At 37.5% G+C, this 22,204-nt stretch overlaps 1 protein-coding gene across 4 annotated transcripts in view; it reads right to left on the reverse strand.

The window, feature by feature from the left end:
* Window positions 1–22,204, reverse strand: part of SPAG9 (sperm associated antigen 9) — a 133,677-nt gene that overhangs the window by 13,024 nt on the left and 98,449 nt on the right. For 3 of the 4 annotated variants that reach the window (XM_065897310.1, XM_065897308.1, XM_065897311.1), the window contains 15 exons: window positions 18,109–18,166; window positions 16,273–16,425; window positions 15,753–15,804; window positions 13,631–13,761; window positions 11,151–11,207; window positions 9,982–10,155; window positions 9,326–9,455; window positions 8,315–8,404; window positions 7,897–8,064; window positions 7,264–7,435; window positions 4,989–5,207; window positions 4,511–4,706; window positions 2,771–2,896; window positions 1,474–1,554; window positions 700–767 (listed from right to left, as the gene is read on the reverse strand). In XM_065897310.1, the coding sequence (XP_065753382.1) occupies window positions 700–767; window positions 1,474–1,554; window positions 2,771–2,896; window positions 4,511–4,706; window positions 4,989–5,207; window positions 7,264–7,435; window positions 7,897–8,064; window positions 8,315–8,404; window positions 9,326–9,455; window positions 9,982–10,155; window positions 11,151–11,207; window positions 13,631–13,761; window positions 15,753–15,804; window positions 16,273–16,425; window positions 18,109–18,166 (1,875 nt within the window). Of the gene's footprint in view, window positions 1–699; window positions 768–1,473; window positions 1,555–2,770; window positions 2,897–4,510; window positions 4,707–4,988; window positions 5,208–7,263; window positions 7,436–7,896; window positions 8,065–8,314; window positions 8,405–9,325; window positions 9,456–9,981; window positions 10,156–10,998; window positions 11,011–11,150; window positions 11,208–13,630; window positions 13,762–15,752; window positions 15,805–16,272; window positions 16,426–18,108; window positions 18,167–22,204 lie in introns of all 4 variants that reach the window. The other variant, XM_065897309.1, reaches the window with a different exon arrangement.

Here is a 22,204-nt window from a genome sequence, read left to right on the forward strand (position 1 = left end):
TGCGTATCATCTACCTCACATTTCTTGAGGCCCCAAAGGACATGAGACTTTGGGAAAAGCCTTGTGAAAATCTGAATTTAGTGGATCTACGTTTTCATGATATTTCCCTGATCTACCATTCTAGTAGGTAGGAAATGAAATATCACTTTTGTTTGATACATGTACCGAGGAGTTACACGCTCAATTCCCTTAATTTAATTCACTCAAGGCAGTTTTCTGACACCACCACCCTTCTGTGTGCAGATGGTAGAAACACTGGTTTAAAGGGGAAGAATATAAAGAACGTAACATGAAAATGATTAAACCTTACCCAATTAGAAATTCTTTTTAAAAACATTCCAAATGTAAGTGGTTGCAAATTATTTTTAAAATACTGGGCAAAAGAAAACACATCCTCTCACTAAATTTCTCCTATATGAGTGAAAAACAAATACCTCCATTGCACGTTATATAAGAGGACCACGAGGACTATGTTCTCATTACGGTAAACAGGTTTTCACCAAGGTATACTATTAACGTATGTCTGCAGGCAAGAACTCACATACTCACTGATGTCATACACGGTTAGTATTCAGTTTAAACCTTTATTCTTTCTCCTATTAAGTATGATTTCTTTAAAACATAAGAAGCCAATCTGCTTGAAAATGCTCTTGCAAAGCAACAAATTAGCACACACGTTATATATTCTTAACAACTCACCAACTCCTCTGTGAAAGATTGCAAGGGTACCATCAGCCAGGGCCACTAACACAATTCCTTTCACATGTCTGCAAACAGGAATGGGGATTTTAGAACTCTCCATCTGGGAATATGGAAGACACTGCATGCTACCAAGCTAGTTCAGAGTTTCCCAGAAGACCAGTCTGTGATGTATTAGGAGCTTACACGAGAACCTAAATGAACATCATTCTTTTCTTCACTGAGAAAGTCTTGCTATGAAAGTGTCAGCTCAACTAAATAAAAAGCATGTGTGGTGACTCAGTTGTTTCACTTTCTAGCCCAAGGTTCCTCCTCCCATCACAGACTACCAACAAAAGGTCCACAGACCAGAGACACACACCCCAAGTAGAACTAACAGAGTCAGCTCTGTGGACCTAACAGACAAACTGACTTTTGATAGTAGTCAACATACAGAAAAGGACTAGTAAATCAATGCCCCAATCAACATATTCACAAAGTATAAAGAATACTCTAAAACAAATATAAATTAATGGGGTTTAATTGGTTTTCTCCCCCAAAGTACTAAAGAACTCTCAGTATGGTGAGGAATCAACCTGGCAAGTTTTCTCTTATACTTAAAGTTCTCTGGTTTACTTCCTAGTTAAGAGTTTCAATCTCACTCATAAAGAGGGTTACAAAAAAATATGGATACTGATTTAGTCATGAAGCACATGTTACCTTTAATAGTCTTAGAATCTAGTTTATACCAAAATACATATTTTTGAATGGAAGAATTTCTAAAATAAAACTTACACAATACTGAGAATCGAATCTTTAAGTTTAATAGAATGGAGACATTTCCTCCACTGGGCTACAGATGAATGGACATACAAACTGCAAGAACAAAATCAAGACTGGTAAGGCATAGGGAACATCAAGTAGTTGTTTATATCTAATAATGAACACAAAGTTCTTTCAGAAGGAAAGAAGAGTAACATAAAAATTTTAGGAAAAAACAATAATGAGAGTAAGCGTTGGCCTAAAGCAGAGAAATAAGCTGCTTAAGCAAACAGAAACATACAAAGAATGAAAAGCCAGAACTGACGCCTGGTTAGTTAGTCTCAGGTTACCCCATACTTCAGAATCCTTGGCTAGAAACCTTTTAAAAACAATAATCTTACTTTTCCACTACACTGAGCTTTCTGATGACAGAGTGGTTTACATCAGGGAGTGGCAAACTAAGGCCCATAGGCCAAATCTAGCCATCTACCTGTCTTAGTACACTATGCAAACTAAAAATGGTCTTTACATTTTCAAATGGTTGGAAAAAAATCAAAAGGAGAGTATTTCATGACATACGAGACATGTGAAATTCAGTGTTCGTAAGTTTTATTGTGATTGGAACACAGCCACACCGGTTCACCTCAATGCAGCGGCTGCTTTTGCACCACAACAGCATAGTTGAGAAGTTGCTACAAAGATCATATGGCCACGAAACCTAACATATTTCTCATGTGACCCTTCAAAGAAAAAGTGTGCCAAACCTTCATTTTGTAGTATGAGACCTTTATGGAAAAGATGTACTAGTGATCCTGTTTAACCTTAGGAAAAGCACAAGTTTGTAAGACTCCCCACACTACTACAAAGTCCTATAATGTTTGTTATCATCTCCTAAGCTTTCAGACTCTGATTTGTCCTGGTTTTCCTAGAAGTTATGTTTACAACTGGGCCCTCCTGAAGCCAAAGAGATTGTTTAATCCTTGATATTCCCCGAACACACTCTAGCTTATATAAACCTTTTGTTGTTCAGGATCTCCCATTTCTAGATCACCCAGATTTTAAAGTTTTATTTACCTCTTTTTCCAAGAATGTTATATAAAAGGAACATCCTGTGACAAACATATGGTTTACCATTCAGAATCAATGCAAGTCAAAGTCCAGTTTATGAGGTAGTTGCAACATAACCTCAAAATTGTGCGTATATAAAATTCTTTGCTTTAATAAGCACTTTGTGTTTGTATTTGTATGTACCACATTTTAGTTATTTTCTGATTTCAAAAGCAAAAATGAAAGACTAAAGATTTCTAATATTAAAAGAGTTGGTACCTACCAGCCATTCTGAGCTCCAAGCCACATAGTTGGTAAAAGGCTACTCATTTTCTGGGCTTCCTCTCTCATCAGGTCTTGTTCATTTTGTAATACTGATATTTGATCTTTATATGCATCTGAGTCATTACTGGAAAAGGTGAGACAAAGGAAAAAAATCTGAATATGTTTAGCTATAGTTTTCAGGGATTGATCATTTCTATATTTTAGTTTACAGTTTAAAAAAAAAATCAAATAATCGAACACTAAATTCCAGTAAAGCCAAAGTTAAATGCTTATATTAAACATTTCAAAAAGAGAGAGAGAGAGAGAGAGAGAGAGAGAGAAAGAAAGAAAGAAAAGAAAGAGAAGAAGAGAGACAGAGGGAGGGAGGGAGGGAGGGAGAAAGTGGAGAAGGAAGGAAGGAAGAGAGGCAAGGCAATGAGGTGCAGGGGGGAGGGAGAGATAAGAAAGAAATGAAAGAAATATAAATACATATATTTCAGCAATTGTTCCAGAAGTAACATTAAGATACTAGGAAGCTCAAGGTACAGAGAACTGAGTTAAGACACGGTGATGAAATATAACAGTGAATATCCAGACTATAGTTAAGGTTCTCCCTTACAGTTATTTTGAATTTTATGAGTTTCTTTTGTGGGGAGAGAAAGAGGAGAGATAGTTTGTTTAAAAACCACACACATAAAAAAAAAAAAAAACCACACACATACACACACACACATGAGGGAGAATTATAAAGAATTTGCTAAAATAATTTAATAAGCTGAAACATGCTTGTATTCTACCCCAAAACCTTCATTCTTTGGACTGTCAGAGGACATTTAGTAAAAAAAAAAACAAAAGCATAACTGGGATATCAAATTCAAAACAGACAAACAAATCAGTAAGTCCAAAAAGATAACTTTATTCTTAAATTAACAATTAAATGTTAAGAGACACCTGGTTGCTCTATTCACTAAGAGGAAGAATATTAAATTGTAAAAAGACTCCAGTTTTGATAGACTCCCATCAGCTTTCTATAAGGCCTAGAGAAGGCAAGAAAGAAAATTAAAGAATTTGCTAAATGGGCCTTATTTTCAAAGGAAGAGTCTAAAACAAATTGTTTTCTGGGCTTCCCTGGTGGCACAGTGGTTGAGAGTCCGCCTGCCGATGCAGGGGACACGGGTTCGTGCCCCGGTCCGGGAGGATCCCGCGTGTCGTGGAGCGGCTGGGCCCATGAGCCACGGCCACTGAGCCTGCGTGTCCGGAGCCTGTGCTCCGCAACGGGAGAGGCTACAGCAGTGAGAGGCCCGTGGACCACAGAAAAAAAAAAAAAAAAAAAAAAGGGTCATTGAAACCCACATGGGAAATTTAAATTTAAATGGCCAATTTCACTGACAAAGTGGGTGTGAGAGTAGGAGAAGGGATTAAAATGGCAGAAAGTTATTAACAGAGTAGAAGACAGTGAGTACAACAATTAACAAAAAATCATACCAAAAGAGAAAACGACTGGGAAGATTTTGACTAATATACCTTATAAGCAAGATTTTTTTAAGTTGGAAGGAACAGAGAACAAATGGGGGAAAAAATGTGTCTAGAGAGAATGCAATGGAAGGAAAAGATGAAGACATAGTTGGAATAAGTAATAACATCTAAATCTACCACAACAATGTCAAATAGTAGGAATATTTTGACTGCTTGAGATCATTTTGGTTCCTTTTATGTGTGCACTTATCTCGTTCCCTAAATTGTTAACCTGTTTGTATACCTTGACTGATATACTGGTGAGAGGTCTTCTGGGATTTGAACTCCCAAAGGATCTGTAAAAACATGCTCTGTGTACACGCCAGTTTGGGAGATATCCACGGTATCTTCAGCTGACCCTGCATTGCCTTCTGTAGCTTCAGTTGCTTCTTCTGCTGTTGGAACATTTTCATCAACCTCACTATTTTCTGTTTCCTTTTCTACAAAATAAATAAAACATGCTAACGATCCTAAGTTTGAGCTTTTCTTCCAATAATTTCCACACACACAAACCCCCTCTATAGAATTCCACCCCGCTACTCCCTTTCCCTCCACACTATATAATAAGACTGAGGATTCTTGATTTCATTTAACATTCATCACTGGATCTTCTTTCAAGCTCTTTCATCCTTGTTACTTTAAGGTCTAAGTTTAGTCCATAATGAGGCATCTGGGACAGGCTCAGACTCTATACAGATGGTATCTAAGGAGGAGAGACATACCTGGTGGTTTTTCTATCACTGGAGATGTTCCGTTGGTACTAGGGGAAGTGGCAGCTGCTGTCACACCTTCTGTAGAACAACCAACCACCGTGATGCCTCCCAACAGGCTGTCTGTCTCTGCTGAGCTATTGCTTGTCATGCTTCCACATAAAGATGCTTTGTCTACTTGTCCGGATTCTGAAAGCTCTTCTCCTGCGGGGTAGTCTGTTTCTCGTGCTCCTGAAAAACAAGATAAACCTTCGTTTAATAGCTCAGTAAACTCCTATAAATAGCATTTTCTCCATTAAGGCAACAATAGGTTTGAAATAAGAGTGCAGGTGAGACAAAGAGCTATTCAAATACACTGCCAAGATGGTAACTAAATTTTATTTAAACTAATTTAAACTCAATTCACAATTTGAGAAAGTAGCTTAAAAAATTAAGATAATACTTCTATTAACACAAGCACAAGTAAACCTGAAAATGTCAGAAATGACATTTCTGTTCTTAATATGAGCTCCTTAGCAGCCACCTAATGAAATTAAAAACAATGAAATCTAGGGCTTCCCTGGTGGCGCAGTGGTTGAGAATCTGCCTGCCAATGCGGGGGACACAGGTTTGAGCCCTGGTCTGGGAGGATCCCACGTACCACGGAGCAACTGGGCCCGTGAGCCACAACTACTGAGCCTGCGCGTCTGGAGCCTGTGCTCCACAACAGGAGAGGCCGCGACAGTGAGAGGCCCGCGCACCGCGATGAAGAGTGGCCCCCGCTTGCCGCAACTGGAGAAAGCCCTCACGCAGAAACGAAGACCCAACGCAGCCAAATAAATAAATTAATTAAATGAATAAAAAAACAAAAACAATGAAATCTAATTATATCTGACAAGGTAGAAAAAATTTTTTTAAATTATCTCTATTACTATTTGAAATATGAACTTCCACCACTATTAAAAATTAATACAGGACTTCCCTGGTGGCACAGTGGCTAAGAATCCGCCTGCCAATGCAGGGGACATGGGTTTGATCCCTGGTCCGGGAAGATCCCACATGCCATGGGGCAGCTAAGTCCGTGAGCCACAGCTACTGAGCCTGTGCTCTAGAGCCTGCGAGCCACAACTACTGAGCCCGAGTGCCACAACCACTGAGCCCGAGTGCCACAACCTACTGAAGCCCGGGTGCCTAGAGTCTGTGCTCCGCAACAAGAGAAGCCGCCGCAACGAGAAGCCCGTGCACCACAACGAAGAGTAGCCCCCGCTCGCCGCCAACTAGAGAAAGCCCACGTGCAGCAACGAAGACCCAACGCAGCCATAAATAAACAAACAAATAAATAAAATTAATACAGCCTAGGTGTATACAGTGCCTTAAGATATTAGTAACACATTTAAAAACTAAGCATTTACCATAAAAAAATAAACCTCTTCAGTTCTCTTTATTTAGAAAGCTGTTTTTATTCCTATCACATTACAAAAAATTTTTTGTAGTTAAATATACATATATACTACACAAAATTTGCCATTTTAACCATTTTAAGTGTACAATTCAGTGGCATTAATTACATTCACAATGTTGTACAGCCATCACAGCTATGTCCAAAACTTTTCTGTCACCCCACACAGAAAATCTGTACCAATTAAACAATAACTCTCTGCTCCCTGAGCCCCTACCACTGGTAATCTTTAATTTAATTCTGTCTTTATGAATTTGCCTAGTTTAGATAGCTCATGTAAGTGGAATCATACAATATTTGTGTCTGAGTTGTTTCCAGGGTTAATCCATGTTATGGCATGTATCGATATCTCATTCCTTTATATGGCTGAATAATATTCCACTGTGTAGATATAACATCAACCTCTTTAATTTTTTTCTGGGGGGGACTGCACCGCGTGGCATGCAGGATCTTAGTTCCCCGACCAGGGATGGAACCCATGCCCTCTGCAGTGGAAGCACGTAGTCCTAACCACTGGATCACCAGGGAATTCCCTTTAATTTTTAAACCAATGTTTTAACATCACATAATATTTAATATACAACTTTAGAAGGCCTTCCCTTACTATTCAATCTAAATAGCCCCTTGCCCTCTGCCACCCACTTATCTTCTCAAATTTCCATTGTTTTATTTTCTTCACAGTATCTGAAAATATCTTTGTTAGTCATTTGTTTCCAGTTTATTTTTGGTCTTCACCAACTAGAAAATAAACTCCGTGAGAGAGTGGTACATAACTATCTCCAGTAACCAGTCGGTTCTAGCCAGTAAGGAGCTGTGGACGGTGGGAAGAGAGGAGCATGGTACTCTTACCTGGTACACTTGCTATACACAGAACATGAGAGTTGCAAACAGTGAAACTATCTAGGATGTTGCCTGGTTGGACAGCATCAATAATGATAACTTTTGTAGCTGAATGAGTGCTGGTACAGATCCAGACTAGACTGGATAATTCTTCTTGATTTTTTAACTCCTTCTGCTGCTCCTGCATAGGCAAAGTAAGGAAAATGAATGTTTAAAATGAGACGTATGTGTAAATATCCATACGGCTGTGCCTCTACACTAAAGGACAATACTATTTCAAGTTTATTTCCAGATTATTTGGAAGGCTGAAAGTATAACCACCTTTCGACAATAATTAGTAGACTAAGAACTAGCAGTTAAAGCAGATCAGTGTTAAAGCTGTTCTATATCTTGACTGTGATGGTTGCTACATAGGTGCATACCTTTGTCAAAACTCTTTGAACTGTATCCATTTAGAGCGTACATTTTATTGTATGTAAAATATACTCCAGTAAAACTGATTTAAAAGAGAGAGAGGGGGGATGAGGAGTAAGCAAGGGCGTAGTAACCCCAATTAGAAGTTGGACCCAGAAGTAAGTTTGAGACCAAAGAGCTAAGCAATGAGTCTCAGAAACTGGGTCAATTGTTAGTGCAAGCACTTACCTTAAGTTCCTGATCTAACTTGTCTAAACTGCTCTGAGACGCACTTCGCTGTTCGCTGCCTTCTGCATCCAAACCAGCAACATCCTTGTAAAAGACACTCGCTCCAACCACAGAGCCACCGTCTCTGGTCTTCCCACCTGACAAACTGACTCCAACAGCACACCACAGCTTTTTTGGGTTAAAAAAAGATGGTATTAAGTCACTTTCTCTCTAAAAATGTTTACAACTTTTCACATTTCTTTAAAAGATCTAATGATTACAAACAGAGGGCTCTAAAAATATTCAAAGTATTCCAGTCTAAAACTACAAAATGAACAATAACCTTGCCCACGAAAGTAGAATTTAAACTTTTTTGGTTTTAGGAAAAACTCCACCAAGATTTTAAGCAATATTACCATTAACTTCAAAATTAATTTACCTTCATTGATGTATCTTTTTCATCTAGAGGTCTGAGATAGACAGGTACAGGTAAATTTTTCATCTTATTTTCCCCTTGTCCATTGGTTACCTAATAATTGGGGAGGGGAGAAAAAGACACACTGGGTAAGCCTCATCAAAAGTGAACTTACAGGGCTTCCCAGGTGGCACAGTGGTTGAGAGTCCGCCTGCCGATGCAGGGGACACGGGTTCGTGCCCCCGGTCTGGGAAGATCCCACGTGCCGCGGAGCGGCTGGGCCCGTGAGCCGTGGCCGCTGGGCCTGTGCGTCCGGAGCCTGTGCTCCGCAACGGGAGGGGCCGCAGCGGTGAGAGGCCCACGTACCGCAAAAAGATAAAAAGTGAACTTACAGAACACTGAGACATGGACAAGCACTGCTGTAACATATTTACTCTATGAAGTCAAGTTAACTTTGTCATTCTTATTTGAAAAATAAGCAGAAAATCAAGTGGCAATTAGAGAAAATAAGATGCTGCTTTGGGAGCTCAGAAAAGATACACTAATTCACAGACCTGTTACTGCACACATGTGGTGTGACTGTGACTGTGTGTGTGTGTGTGTGTGTGTGTGTGTGTGTGTTAGGGGTAGGGAATATGGTAAAGTTCCTGAAGACCTGAATTGAGTTTTAAGTTAACAGTTTGAAAGCTCCATGACAAAGGTTTCTTAAAACTTTTAAACAACAGATACTGTTTTTTTTTTAAACAAAATCTTCAAATATTAAAATAGAATAGGATACCACAAGTCACATGTACTCAGCCACCTCCTATTGACCCCTCTCCTTCCTCACAGAACTCAGAGGCATTTCTCTCGAGCTGAAGGGCTCTAGAAAACCGCCTAAAAACCACTACCCTCAATACTTCTCTAAACGTCTGCCAAATCCATGCCACTTGAAACTGAGCAGACTTGGGACGTGTAGTTCGAGTCTTTCATGCCCAGGCTTACTCCTCCCCCCTGCATTTCCCATTAGATGCTCTTACCATGTTCAAACGTTACCTGTTTGTACTTTTGAGGCAGACTCCAGCCAAAAGCCTGCACTCTACCATCTTCCTTCTGAACATGTGCCTTTACCTGACGATACTGTTCTCTCTTCTGTTCTCTGCGTGAGGCTAAACTAGCTTCAGTTCTAAAAGGAAAAGAAATTTCCTTTTTAAATTAAGTGAATATAACAACAGCTTATCTCCCCTCCCCTGCTAAAATAGCATAAATAACAAGAAAAAATTACCTTGTGTCGGGCAGTTTACAGACACTATATAATTTAATCCTAACACCTCTAAGGTAGGTTATCATACTCATTTTATAGGTAGAGACACTGGGGCTCCGAGAGATTAACTTTCCCAAGTTTATCTACCTAGTGAGGAGCAGGGTCAGGATGGAAAGCCAGTTCCTTCTGACAACAGAGGAAATGATCAAACAACTAGGACAAGGGCTTATATAGGTCTTCAACATTTCTATTAATATTTATCAATGTTGTCAAACTAGCAAAAAGGAGATTTTAAAACATTGCTCCTCTTTATGAAAACTAGGAGCAATGTACTTAAAGGCAGTCAAGTTATAGGAATAGTTTCTTTATAGCTGATCTGATAAGGGGCAAGAATATTCTGAACTGTTAAGTTATTTAGGGTGTAACCGCTAGTCTGAAAAATACTTACTCTTCGCTAAGGAAATCAAAGGCTTTGGACTTATCCCCAGGGAGCTGAGATAAGGTGCTGCTCCTTTTCTTGACGGAAGGAGTAACGTGGGAGGTGGGTGCATTGTACTTCAGATTAACCGGTGGCTCAGGCTTCTTAGTAGTGTTACTTGAGGAGCTGAAAAGTCTGCTGAAACTAAAAGGAAAATGAGAGGATGTGTGTGTGCAGTGTGTGTATGTATTGCATGCATGGTTAAGAACAATCCATAATTTTCCACAAATTCCAGAGAGCTTTTACAAGGAAATGAGTTAGAAACCAGCAAAAAGATTTCTTGTAGTTACACACTGCAACCTCAGCAATAACTCACAGCCAAACTCAGACATTCAGGAAAGAGAAACTATTGCCTAGAATGGCAGATCCCTGTTCTTTAATTAGCAACCCTCATAATGAAAGGAAGGAGCTCTTGAGTACAGGGAACTTCTCGTAACGAAGAAATAAAATAAGACGGTTCCTTTAGCCAGCCAGTGGTTGTTAAACAGCAAGGTTATGGCTGCATGGTTTGAACAGAAGCTTAGTAAGCCATTTCTAAAAATAGTCATAATAAAGTACTAGAACACATACTACCATTTTAACACGTACCTTATACATTTTTTTAGTAACCTCAATTTAAATAACTATTTTCACATCCACTCAAAAAAGAGGAAAAAACCTATTTCTATTAAATACCAGAAAAAATGCACCAAAAAAGGGCAAGTTTTAAGCACAGTAAATGCACAGTACTTCCAGCACAAACACAGTTCAAGTCCAAAACGCACACATACACACACAACTCAAACCCCACAAACACTAAATCTCTAATCTTCACTTTGTAAAGTTCCTTACAATCACACACCAGTGAATCAGTAACTTTAATGGGGATCCAGAAAACTATCAACTCTAAAAATAATTCCCCATTATTGTATTTAATTTAGTAGAGGATTCCACTAAATGCATAACCAACATGATGCATCTTACGATAGTCCTCAAGAACAGCCTTACCGAGCCGGCATACTACATACCAAAAAGAAAAAGTTCAGTTTAGCTATATACCCTAAATTGAAGAAAGAAAGCAAAAAGAAAGAAATCATTTGTGAAAATAAATTTTGATTCTAATCTCATCTCAAAGTCTTTGTGTGTTTTTAGATACTTACAACTGCCAAATGCTTGACCTTTTTTTTTCCTGCATGGCTGGATTTTCTCTTGATGCACTACAGGGAAAGGGAAAGAGAAGGGGTGGGAGAGAGAGAGAGAGAGAGATGATTAGTGAGGTAGTCTAGTTTTCTATCTGAAGAACAAGGGACCCAAGAAGTTCATGAAATACATGGAGGAGAGTCAACAATTTCAGCAAATAGTTACTTCGACCTATTGTGTCAGTCAGTCTGTTAAGGCCAATACAACTAAATATAAATAAAATTCCATCCCTCCCTCAAAGAGCTCAGACTACTGATAAGAGACAAAATTATTATCTGGGCTGGACAGATAGCCAACAAGCCTGAATGTTAATTTCAACTTTTTATTGAAGAGATATCCTCCAACTTCCCTTTTTATTAAAATATTGCATTGTAATTCCCTGTCTCTACATAAAGGTACCATTTGTTTTATACTTCCAGCTCTCAAAAATTAGCTTGTAACTTTAGTGTTCTGATAGGTCATTTTTCACAGGACTAAAACTTTTCCATTACTGAAAAGCTGACCAGGGAAGAAAATAAACTGCATTGGGATTTCCCTGGTGGTCCAGTGGTTAAGAATCCGCCTTCCAATGCAAGGGACGAGGGTTCAATCCCTGGTCAGAGAACTAAGATCTCACATGCCATGGGGCAACTAAACCCACACACCACAGCTACTGAGCCCGTGCGCTCTGGAGCCCACACGCCACAACTAGAGAGAAGCCCGGGCACCGCAACTAAAGATCCTGACACAGCCAAATAAATAAATTAATATTAAAAAAGAAAGAAAGAAAAGAAAAGAAACTGCATTGATTCGATAATTCGACAAAATTTCAAAAAGAAAAAAAAAGGCACTGCAAATTGATTTAGTAAGGTTGTAAGGATTCTGCTATGACTGTCAGAGTCCCCTTTTCATTTCTTTTTTTAAGGACTGAATTTAAAACATTTTAATTCAATGAAGAAAGTTAAGCGACCATTTTTATTCACTTGTTGACTACCATTTCGCTGCTAGAATTAAAAATAGGAATGAAAAGTGGAACCTGACTATATGCCTCAGTTTTTTAACTATTCACTCATTATTTATTCCATATCCCTTAAAAGCTGCAGTTAAGAACATATTTGTTAGTATATTAGTTTCTCTGTCCAATAAATAAAGATTAAGATAGTAATCTTCTTCCTTCTTAGCAGCTACAAGGAATTACAACTTTTGCAAATTGTAAATGTGCTATACAAAATGTTTTTATTACTATTAAGTAAAGGACATAATCATAAGGAAGTAAAAGTTGGTGGTTAGAAAATATTTTCATAAACTTTAAAACAAGGTGTCAGTGTGTACTATTATTGGTAAATCTGATGTGACAATCCAAACTGAGAAATATGGGCAAATTAGGGGGCAACTAGTTTACAAACTTTTCGTGAGCTCTTTCTAAAATTAAAATAAGGAATGCTGCTACTGAAAATATGACCATTAGATGGCAGCATTAGGTGAGATTTAAGATCCAACTGACAAAGATGTCAATTGAAGGTTGCTTTTTGCATGACTACTCAGAAAGGGGGTGGTGGTGGAAATCAGGAATATTTTACAGGAAGTCACTGAGTAAGACTGATTTCGTTCCCTATGTGGCAAATGAAAACTTTACCTCTTCCTGACATCACTGCAAAAGTAGTGTCAATTTCTACATTCTTTCAAAAGATGACTAAAGCAATTTTCACATATTGAGGTGTGGGGAAGTATTCTGGCTTATACATGATTTAACTCAAATGTTATGTGAACTAAAACAGCCTATTTGTGGCCTATCAAACATATACTGTACATATGCTTTCATTGTTAAAGAAAAGGGTGTGCACTGACCAGAAGTAAAGAACGTCCATGTTAAAGATAAAGATGAAATGCCTCCCTTCCTGGGACACCAATGCTGGTACTCACTCTTTTGACGCTAAGACTCCCTTCCCAGGTGTCAAGGTCATACTGACTCACTGTGTACATGCTTATCTGGTTTTTTTGAAACCTTGAAGGAATGTATCTGTGACTTGTTTGATGTTATTTGTTCTGACAAGATACAAAACTGTGCTGAAATCCATGCCTCTCCAGAGCAGCTCCTCAGAGATATCCAACAGGCTGTCTCCCAGGCTACAGTCCTCCACTTGGCTCAAATAAAATTCTTTTCTATTCCAATTATAGATTGTTTACTGATTATTTTCATCGACAGACCATCATTTAATTGCCCTTTAGAGGTTGTGGGGATATTCTCCAAGAGGCCTCATTGGCCCAAAAGGGACCCACTTTGATCACATTCTGTTACTAATTGCTAGTGTTTCTTTAGACCTCTCTTAGTAAACAGAGCAATGGGCTTGGATCCCCAAGGCAGGACTCTAGTTCTGAATAAAGACACGAATATCAGTAAACAATCAGTAACCTAGTAAACAATGAGGAGAAAAACACCAGAGGTACTTCTCATACAAACCGAATCATCTCTGTCCATCGAACAGCTTCCTGAAGCTCCATCAATCTCTCTTTATATTGGTTTCTCTCCATTAGAACTCGGGCCATTTCTACTCGAGTAAACCGCTTCCTTTGGGCTGTGGGAATATCACTCTATAACGAAAAGAAGACTACAGATCACTCTGGGAGCCTGTATCTGTTTTAGTGTTATCGCAGACTTAAGTAAAAATTATAAGCTTTTAACATTCCTTAATTTCTAATCTAATGGATAACAACAAAAAAGACCTAATAAAAATAAAATCAATAAAGAGATATACTTAATTATTTATCACTGAAAAAAGTAGACAATTTAATTCCTCAATATAAATACAAATATTTGAATATATTACAAAGGAAATACAAAGAATAGTGCAGATTTTGAAGAAAAACAAAAAAGCTGTTATCTCTATAGATTTAATACACTCACCTGGAAATGTTGTTCTCACAACAGTATTTTAAACTCATGTTCTATAACAAATGCTAGTTATTCAGAAAATAGTTACAAGTTAAGTTCCTAAAGGGGTTCATTTATCTCAAACTACCAATCTACATACACACTCAAAGCCAGCGAAAAGCATAAAAACTTGTTGGCTAGCTACCAAGGTACCCAATGCTAGGAGTCACTAAAGCACCAAAAGAAATATAACAAGATGGAGACAACTGTATTAACCAGAATTATTATTAGGGAGAATAAGGAATGTGAGCATGGTAAGACCCCAAAGGGGCCTGCTCAAGTCAGCTTCCTTCTACTGCTGATTTCTAAAGGCTCTTCTGGAGAGGAAGGTTGTGTTAGCTGTAGGGCTTTTGTTTTGCTGAGTGCAGTATGCACATTTTGAATCAAAGCTGAAAGGCATGGGACAGTAAGAAAGAAGCTGAGCTTAGCTTATCCCTCAGCAGTCTCCTTCTTTGTCCTCCTGCTGCAGAACTTAACCTCTCCTTTAAAAAAAAGTCAAACAACAAATGATCAAAGGATTTTGAGTTTGCAACGCAGCCATCCCACTACTTACTGTAATGTTCATAACAGCATTGTTGGTGGTAGTAAAAAGCTGAAAATAACCTAAATATTCATTTACAGGAAAACAGATACAGAAATTGTAGTATATTCATAATGGGATATTATAAAGCAGTGAACATGAATGAACTATACCACTATACTACAACTAGGGTAAATATAAAAAACATAATACTGAGAAAAAGAAGCAAGTCTCCAAGGCTAAATACATATAAAACACAAAAACAGTGAAAATTAACCATACCTTGTAAGGATACATACATGTGTGGTATGATAAAATTATTTTTTTTTTTCAAGTTAAGAAAATGATAAATACAGCATAGTAGTTTCCTCTAGAGGGAAGAGCATAGGGTATCTTCAATGTCTGATAATGTTCTAGTTCTTAGGTTAAATGGTAGGTTCATAATGTTAATTTATTATAATGTTAATTATAAGTTATTATTCATAACTTACATGTTACATATATTTTTAAATGTATCAAATATTACATAAAAACACAAATAAGAGATTGAAGGGGCACAAAATAATCATTCTGATCAGGACATCCATATATCTCAAGTTTGATACTTGACCGGCAAACACCTGTGACAGGGATGATAACCTAGCTACTGACAGAATAACTGGCATGCTAATAACATTGGCAAGAAGTTCATATTTATTCTTTTGTATTTATATGTTGACAACAATATGGGCTAATTGCCTAGTATTAAAGTTTCTAGACTTCATCTTTTTATGTTTAATACCTTTAAACTATTTTTATTCTTAAGGCTTTCATATATTTCTAAGTTAAAATTTGAAACAAAACAAAAACAAAAAACTCCAAAATATCCCACCTGGTCCTTGAGCTTGAATAGGCAAACACAAGTCAGAGCACAAAGCCATGGAGGAAAAATGAGCACAGTGCGTGTAGCTAGAAAGCTTAGCATCTGGATACTATGTGGGAGCACGATCTATCCTATTCATGATCATAAACACGATTTTAACTTTTTCTTTTCATCTTTATAATGCTATACCCAAAGCTTAATTAACAAGATTTCCCCAAAATACCAAAATATGGTAAGTTCAGAAAACAAGTCCAAAATTGTAAACCTACATCATCATCATCTTTTGCTTTTTGCCTTGCATCTTCAGCCTCTGCACGAGCTCTAGTGGGGGGTAAAAAACAAAACATGTTATTTGAGTTGACCTCACCTTTGTAAAGAATAAAGAACAGGTCAAAAATTTTAACTACCACTAAATGATTATTTTTCTTTTTCCAAACAGGGTATTTAGCTGCTTTCATTTAGGGGAACATTATCATAGCACTGTTCTCAGAAAACCAGGCATTAAAGAAAAGGAAAATAATGAATGTTTACAGTTTCCTGATTAGCAATATTTGAACAGCCCTTCTAACTTCTTTCACATCATGAAATGCACAAAAAATTGTAATATTCAATAAATGGAAGGGTCTGTTCAGAGCAGAGGCAATCAGCCAAGCAGTTACCCCTATCCCAGGCAGCTCTGGGGCCTTCGTGACGAGAGCGCTAAAGGTAGCAGTCTCGGGGTTACACCTATAACCTTGGTGGCACACTGGCAAAGCTTGTTTGGTTTAGAACAATATAGTGAAAACTTACTTCCTAAGCTCTTCCTCCAATTCTCTGTTCTTCTCCTCTAGCTTCAGCTTGGCTTGTTTCACAGCCTCCAACTCCCCTTGCAGCACGTCTTTCTCACAGGTAAGTTCATCCACTTTTGCTATCAAATCATTCTTCACTACATTCAACGCATTTCTAAGAAACACATATTTCAAGAGCACCATTACAAGTAAATATTCTTTCTATCTCACAGCTTATTTCTCTTGTAGACTAAAGTAACTACAATCATAAAGCTAAATAATGATTGAAACCTTCAAAGGTATTCTACCTGATGTTGTCTGTAGATAAAGGTTTAAAAAAAAAACCCACAAAGCAATGGTCTGTTTTCTTATCAGACAAAGAATAAACGGAGGAACTTCCCTGGTGGTCCAGTGCCTAAGACTCCATGCTCCCAATGCAGGGGGCCCGGATTAGGTCCCTGGTCAGAGAAGTAGATCCCACATGCTGCAGCTAAGAGTTCACATGCTGCAACTAAAGATCCCGCATGCTGCAATGAAGGTCATGCGTGCCGCAACTAAGACCCAGCGCAGACAAATAAATAAATATTTTTTTAAAAAGAAGAATAAATGGATAAGGCAAGGCAGACCACTAAATTATTAAAAAGTCAGAATTAAATAAAATTAAACTTTTAACAAATAGCATCCAGGACTTCCCTGGTGGTGGTGCAGTGGTTACGAATCCACCTACCAATGCAGGGGACATGGGTTTGATCCCTGGTCCGGGAAGATCCCACATGCTGTGGAGCAACTAAGCCCGTGCGCCACAACTACTGAAGTCTGTGTGCCCCAGAGCCTGCATGCCGCAACTTCTGAGCCCACGCGCCTCAACTACTGAAGCCGGAATGCTCTAGGGCCCGTGTGCTGCAACTACTGAAGCCTGTGCGCCTAGAGCCCATGCTCCGCAACAAGAGAAGCCACCCCAATAAGAAGCCTGCACACCGCAACGAAGAGCAGCCCCCCGCTCGCTGCAACTAGAGAAAACCCGCACACAGCAACAAAGACCCAACGCAGCCGAAAATAAATAAAATAAAGTGGTTAATTAAACAAACAAAAAAGCAAATAGCATCCATAAGGGTACCATCCTTAGTAAGTTCTGAAAAGATATTATCTAATCAACAAAGTAAAATTAATCCTTGAATTTACCTTTAATAATTAATAAGAAAGTCTAACCTTGAAAAAAATGAAAAAAAAAAATCTAAGATCTAGCTCCTTTTGTGTATCGTGGACATAGGACGTCATTAGAGCTACGTTCTGTTTTGGATATACACAGATGTTCCAAAGTTGCTCTGACACAGCAAATTTACAAAGGGGCCTGATCTGCTTTTCCACGTAACTCAGGACCCACTGCACTAAACAAAACTCCAATGTGTTTGAGGGCCTAAGTAAGACTCCACAAATTGCTACTATGGAGGAGAGTTCTGAAGAGGTGGGCCGCATATAGATAAAAACACTTATGCAGAAATAAAAGAAGCCCCAAGAGGAGAGAGAAGAAAATAGATATCTCAGGGGAGGGAGCAAAAACCACATAGGACACATCCAGAAGATTAAGAGAAAGGCGTGGATACTTGCAGGGTAGAAAGGAGATCAAAATCTGTTTCTGAAAAGAACAGAGTAATGAAACATACCATCAGTGAAATTAGGTCCCATTAACTATTTGCTTGTGTACGTGTGTATGCACAAGCCCACACACAGAGAAGGGGAAGGACGTGGGGTAGTGAGACTGCATTCGTGCTATGTTAAATTAAAGATGTGCCATTGAATCGGATGAGAAGAAAATTCAGTATCTTTTGTTCCCTGTTAAAATTTTGCATATACTTACTTGGTTTCCAACAGTTGTGTATTTTCCAGTATAAGATTCTCAACTTCACGACCCATTCCTATCAAAGAAAAAAGATAAAAACTTTGAAAATAAATTTATTAAAATTATATAAACTTATAATAAGCTATAGTCTCAAATTTTATTTTATAAATTTTATCTGTCCTTTAGTAATCTCATTTTGTCTATAATTTCATTTTATGTATCTACTTGTATGGATTATAAAATTATAAATAATTATCTCCCACAAAACAAAGCTAAAGGTTTTCTTAGTCTGTATTTTGCTTCTCATAGATAATATTTCAAAAGAATGAAGACTTTTCTGCCAAATATTCTAAAAAGTAGCAGTATTTAGGGGGAAAAGAGAGTAGCATTAATATGGATCAGAAATCATTTCTAAATCACACCTGTTATTGCAGGCTTTTGCCTAAAAATTAGGTCTTATTAATAGAGAACAGGAAGAAACAAGAAAGACCCCAATGCAGATGAAACCTTACCAAAGAAATTATGGTCTTAAAGCCCATGCATTCCATGTAAAGCAAAAACAAAGAACAAGAAATGTTTTATGTAAGAAACAGAATGAAAAAAGATCATTAATCTGTAGTTTTAGGCATGATATGAAAAACATCTGAAATCACAATGTCATGATTTAATGCATAATGATGTGCAAAAGACAGAAATCAAGGTGATTTCCTCCATTCATAAGGATGTTCTGATATGTTACCAATTCTTTTGCAAAATAAAATTGAATATAATTAGAGTGAAAATCCCAGATCAATAATATAAAGATTTCTTCAAAGTGCCACCTCTGAAATGATAATGCTTAGTGGTCAATTTATACAATCATGCTTAATAATTTAATGAGTACTGTAAGGTAGGCGGTAGAGCATTCAATGCAAGATCCAATGTAGTGATCTTTAGGGAGAAGAAAGCTATTTAGTTTGCTACTCACAAGAAACTGAAGAAATCGAACAACACATTAGGGAATATACCTCAGAAAGTTACAACAGCGCAAAGCAAGCACAACAAAAAACCCATCACTCCACTAATATTGGTAAATCACATACAATGGAAGTAATATTCATAACCCACCTAAAAAAGGAAGTAAATATCTCTAATGAAAACAATGTAAGTTAAAGGAGTTAACATGTCTCTTTATTTTAAAAAAAGAGGTAATATTTCAAATAACTTGAAGATAATTTAAAACGCAACTAATCCAGGAATGCTAAAAGTTCAATGCTCACATATGGACTCATATTTTGTCTGTATTATAATTACCTCAAATATTCTTAAAGAAGACGGTACTTCTGCCATGAAGAATAAATATCAGAAACAGTAGCTTATTTAATCATCTACATATTTCCAAAAGCTGAAAATAAAGACAAACTAAAAGTTTCCAAATTCCAATTTAAAAATGAATTTTGACAAGATATGTTGAAATATTTGCTTTAAACACTAATGTTAACTTTTCAATAAAGCTATAGAGTCAAAAGAAATATGGTTAAGGTTGGGTGAAAAAAGTTTATATAATGACTATGCTTGCTAAACTCTCAAGCACATAGGGAGATAAGCTGAAAATATATGCAGGGGGAAAAATAGTTGAGCAGAAAAAAAAAAAGAGAAAGCATTAAATGAGAACAGCAGCCAAGACCACCTAGCTTAAAAAGCAGTAATATTAAAGAATTTAAAAGCATACACACCAGAATATTCCCCTGGGTAAGCAGCCCAAGAGAAAAAACGAATGAGAATCTCAATTAGATTGTTTTCAGAAAGCAAGATCTACACTCACTTATTTCAAAATGAGAGAGAGGAGCCAATAAAATTGAAAAGATGTAGAGAAACCAAACACAATAAAGTATAAATATTATAAATAGGAAAAATTTTTGAAATATGTACTCTATGGAAATCATATCCTATAATGTAGTTTCTAGAGTTTACACCTTCCCAATGAAGAGTTCTCCTAAAATCTAGTGTATAAATTTAATATATAACCAATAGGATCATCCAAAATTTTCACTTTGAAATGTATCAATAAAAACTAATAACTATAAGAAAAACGTAACTTGAAGTGGCCCCATTTCTATTCATGACTTCAACTAAGCATAAACTTAGGTCTGACGTATTTGGAAACCTTACCTATTAAAACAGGCAAAAAAACTGCCTGACGGTTTTAAAAATAGACATCTCATTTGGATTTTAGCACTGATTCTCAAGCTCAGTCCATAGATGGGCTCTGGATTATGTCACTTCCTTGAGAAAGTATGCACAATTTTATCTATTTCTGTATGTGCATTTTTCCAAAAGTACACTACTCTCTTACAAATTCTCCTGTAAAAGAGTTTTAATTCCAACAGGTAAAGAAGCATAGGTTTAGAGGTGAAACAAAACTGTTAAAACTATTTAACAATCCATTCACTTAGCTGCTGTGCTATGTCCCAAAGACTCAACAGTGAGCAAAAGATATAGTTGTCTTTGCCACATTGAGCTTATCGTCTAGCCAGGGAGACAGGCACACTAAAAAACCACAATAAAGTATTATGAAGAGTTGCATAATAAACTGCAGTCCTATGGGAATATGTTTCCAGACAACTGAGCTTTAACTAGGGGATCAAGGCAGAACTCCTGGAGGAGGATATTCCATTTTATCAGAGGCAAGAAGGAGATACAGAGACAGATACATATTCTTTTTTAAGAAAGGACGCAAACAATCCTTCATGACTGGTTTTGAGGGAAGTGTGAGAGATTTAGGATGGAGAACTGAGTTGATGGTGAGGTTATTCACTGAGTTAGTATATGCTGGTATAAGAACAGCCTTTGGGGACAGGACAATAAAGAAAGATGTTGATGAGCTGAGCTTTAGGCATATCAACTATAAAGTTCTACAAATCATCTTAAAGATGTCTAATGGGCTGTTTGGAAGTAATAGTCTGGGGCTGTAGAAAAGAATCTTGGACGGAGAGAAAGACTTGGGAGCAATTAGCCATGAAAGCCAAGAAACAAGAGCAAATCAGACCTCCCAAACATGGAAGCAAGACTGGGCCAGGAACATCTGAAGAATGGGCAGAGAAAGACGGTCCTGCAAAGAAGACTGAAAAGAAATAGTCAGAGGCAGGAACGAATGCAGGGAAGTCTGATACCACAGAAACCCAGCAAAGACCGTTTTAAAGACAAATGCTATTTGAGAAGTCATGTGAAATAACTTAGAAGGAACAGCTGGATATAGCAAACAAGAAGTTGTTTCAGGGAAGGTTAGTGTGGGGCAGAATGCCAGATTGTAGTCAGATGAGGTGCAAGTGGGACTGGGGAAATCCTCCCAGTTAAAAGTAGCCACGCTTTCAAGAAGTCTGTTTTGTCCACTGGTGTATCACAAGCATCTAGAATAGTGCCAGGCTCATAACAGACGCCTACCTCACCGATATTTCTGCAAAAAAGCACGCCTGGAAATGGGAGAAGAGTAAGTGATAGGGTGGAAAGGTACTAAAGATAGGGAGTCAGAGGAGGGCAGTAGTTTTATTTTAAAATGGAGAAGACCTGAACATGTTTAAATGATAACAGGAAGAAGGTAGTAAAAATAGTGAAGTTGAAAAAATAGAATTTAATCAAGAGAATGAAAATCTCAAGAGTAGGATGTATGAATGTATGATTTCCAAGTTCTAGAATGTGGCCATGGAGGGTAAGTGACTAAAGTGAATAGAGAAAAGGATCATTGGAAATAAAGTCAAGGGATGAGACATCAATCAAGATAAAGGACAAACTGTGGGGGATTATCTCTTTTAAATTACTAAAATCTGAAAAAAGTAATCTAAATACTGACTACATGAATAATGATTTCAAAAACAAGGGAAGAGTTTTACAACAACACAGCAATTAGAAAAATGAATAATGAGTTACAGAAATGGACTATGTACTTATTTATCAACCAACGTTCATTTCAGGAACTTTGTGAGAAACGATTTTACTAGTTTAACTATGTTCCATTTAGTGAGTATTGCACTGCAATTACTATCACTGAACTGACCAGAAGAGAAGCCAAGGAAAAACTATGTGCCTTGGAGATGTCATTTAACATCTCTGACCAAAAGTATTCATGTAGGCTTAA

Source organism: Phocoena phocoena, chromosome 19 (genome assembly GCF_963924675.1).
Source record: "Phocoena phocoena chromosome 19, mPhoPho1.1, whole genome shotgun sequence".
Taxonomy (NCBI): domain Eukaryota; kingdom Metazoa; phylum Chordata; class Mammalia; order Artiodactyla; family Phocoenidae; genus Phocoena; species Phocoena phocoena.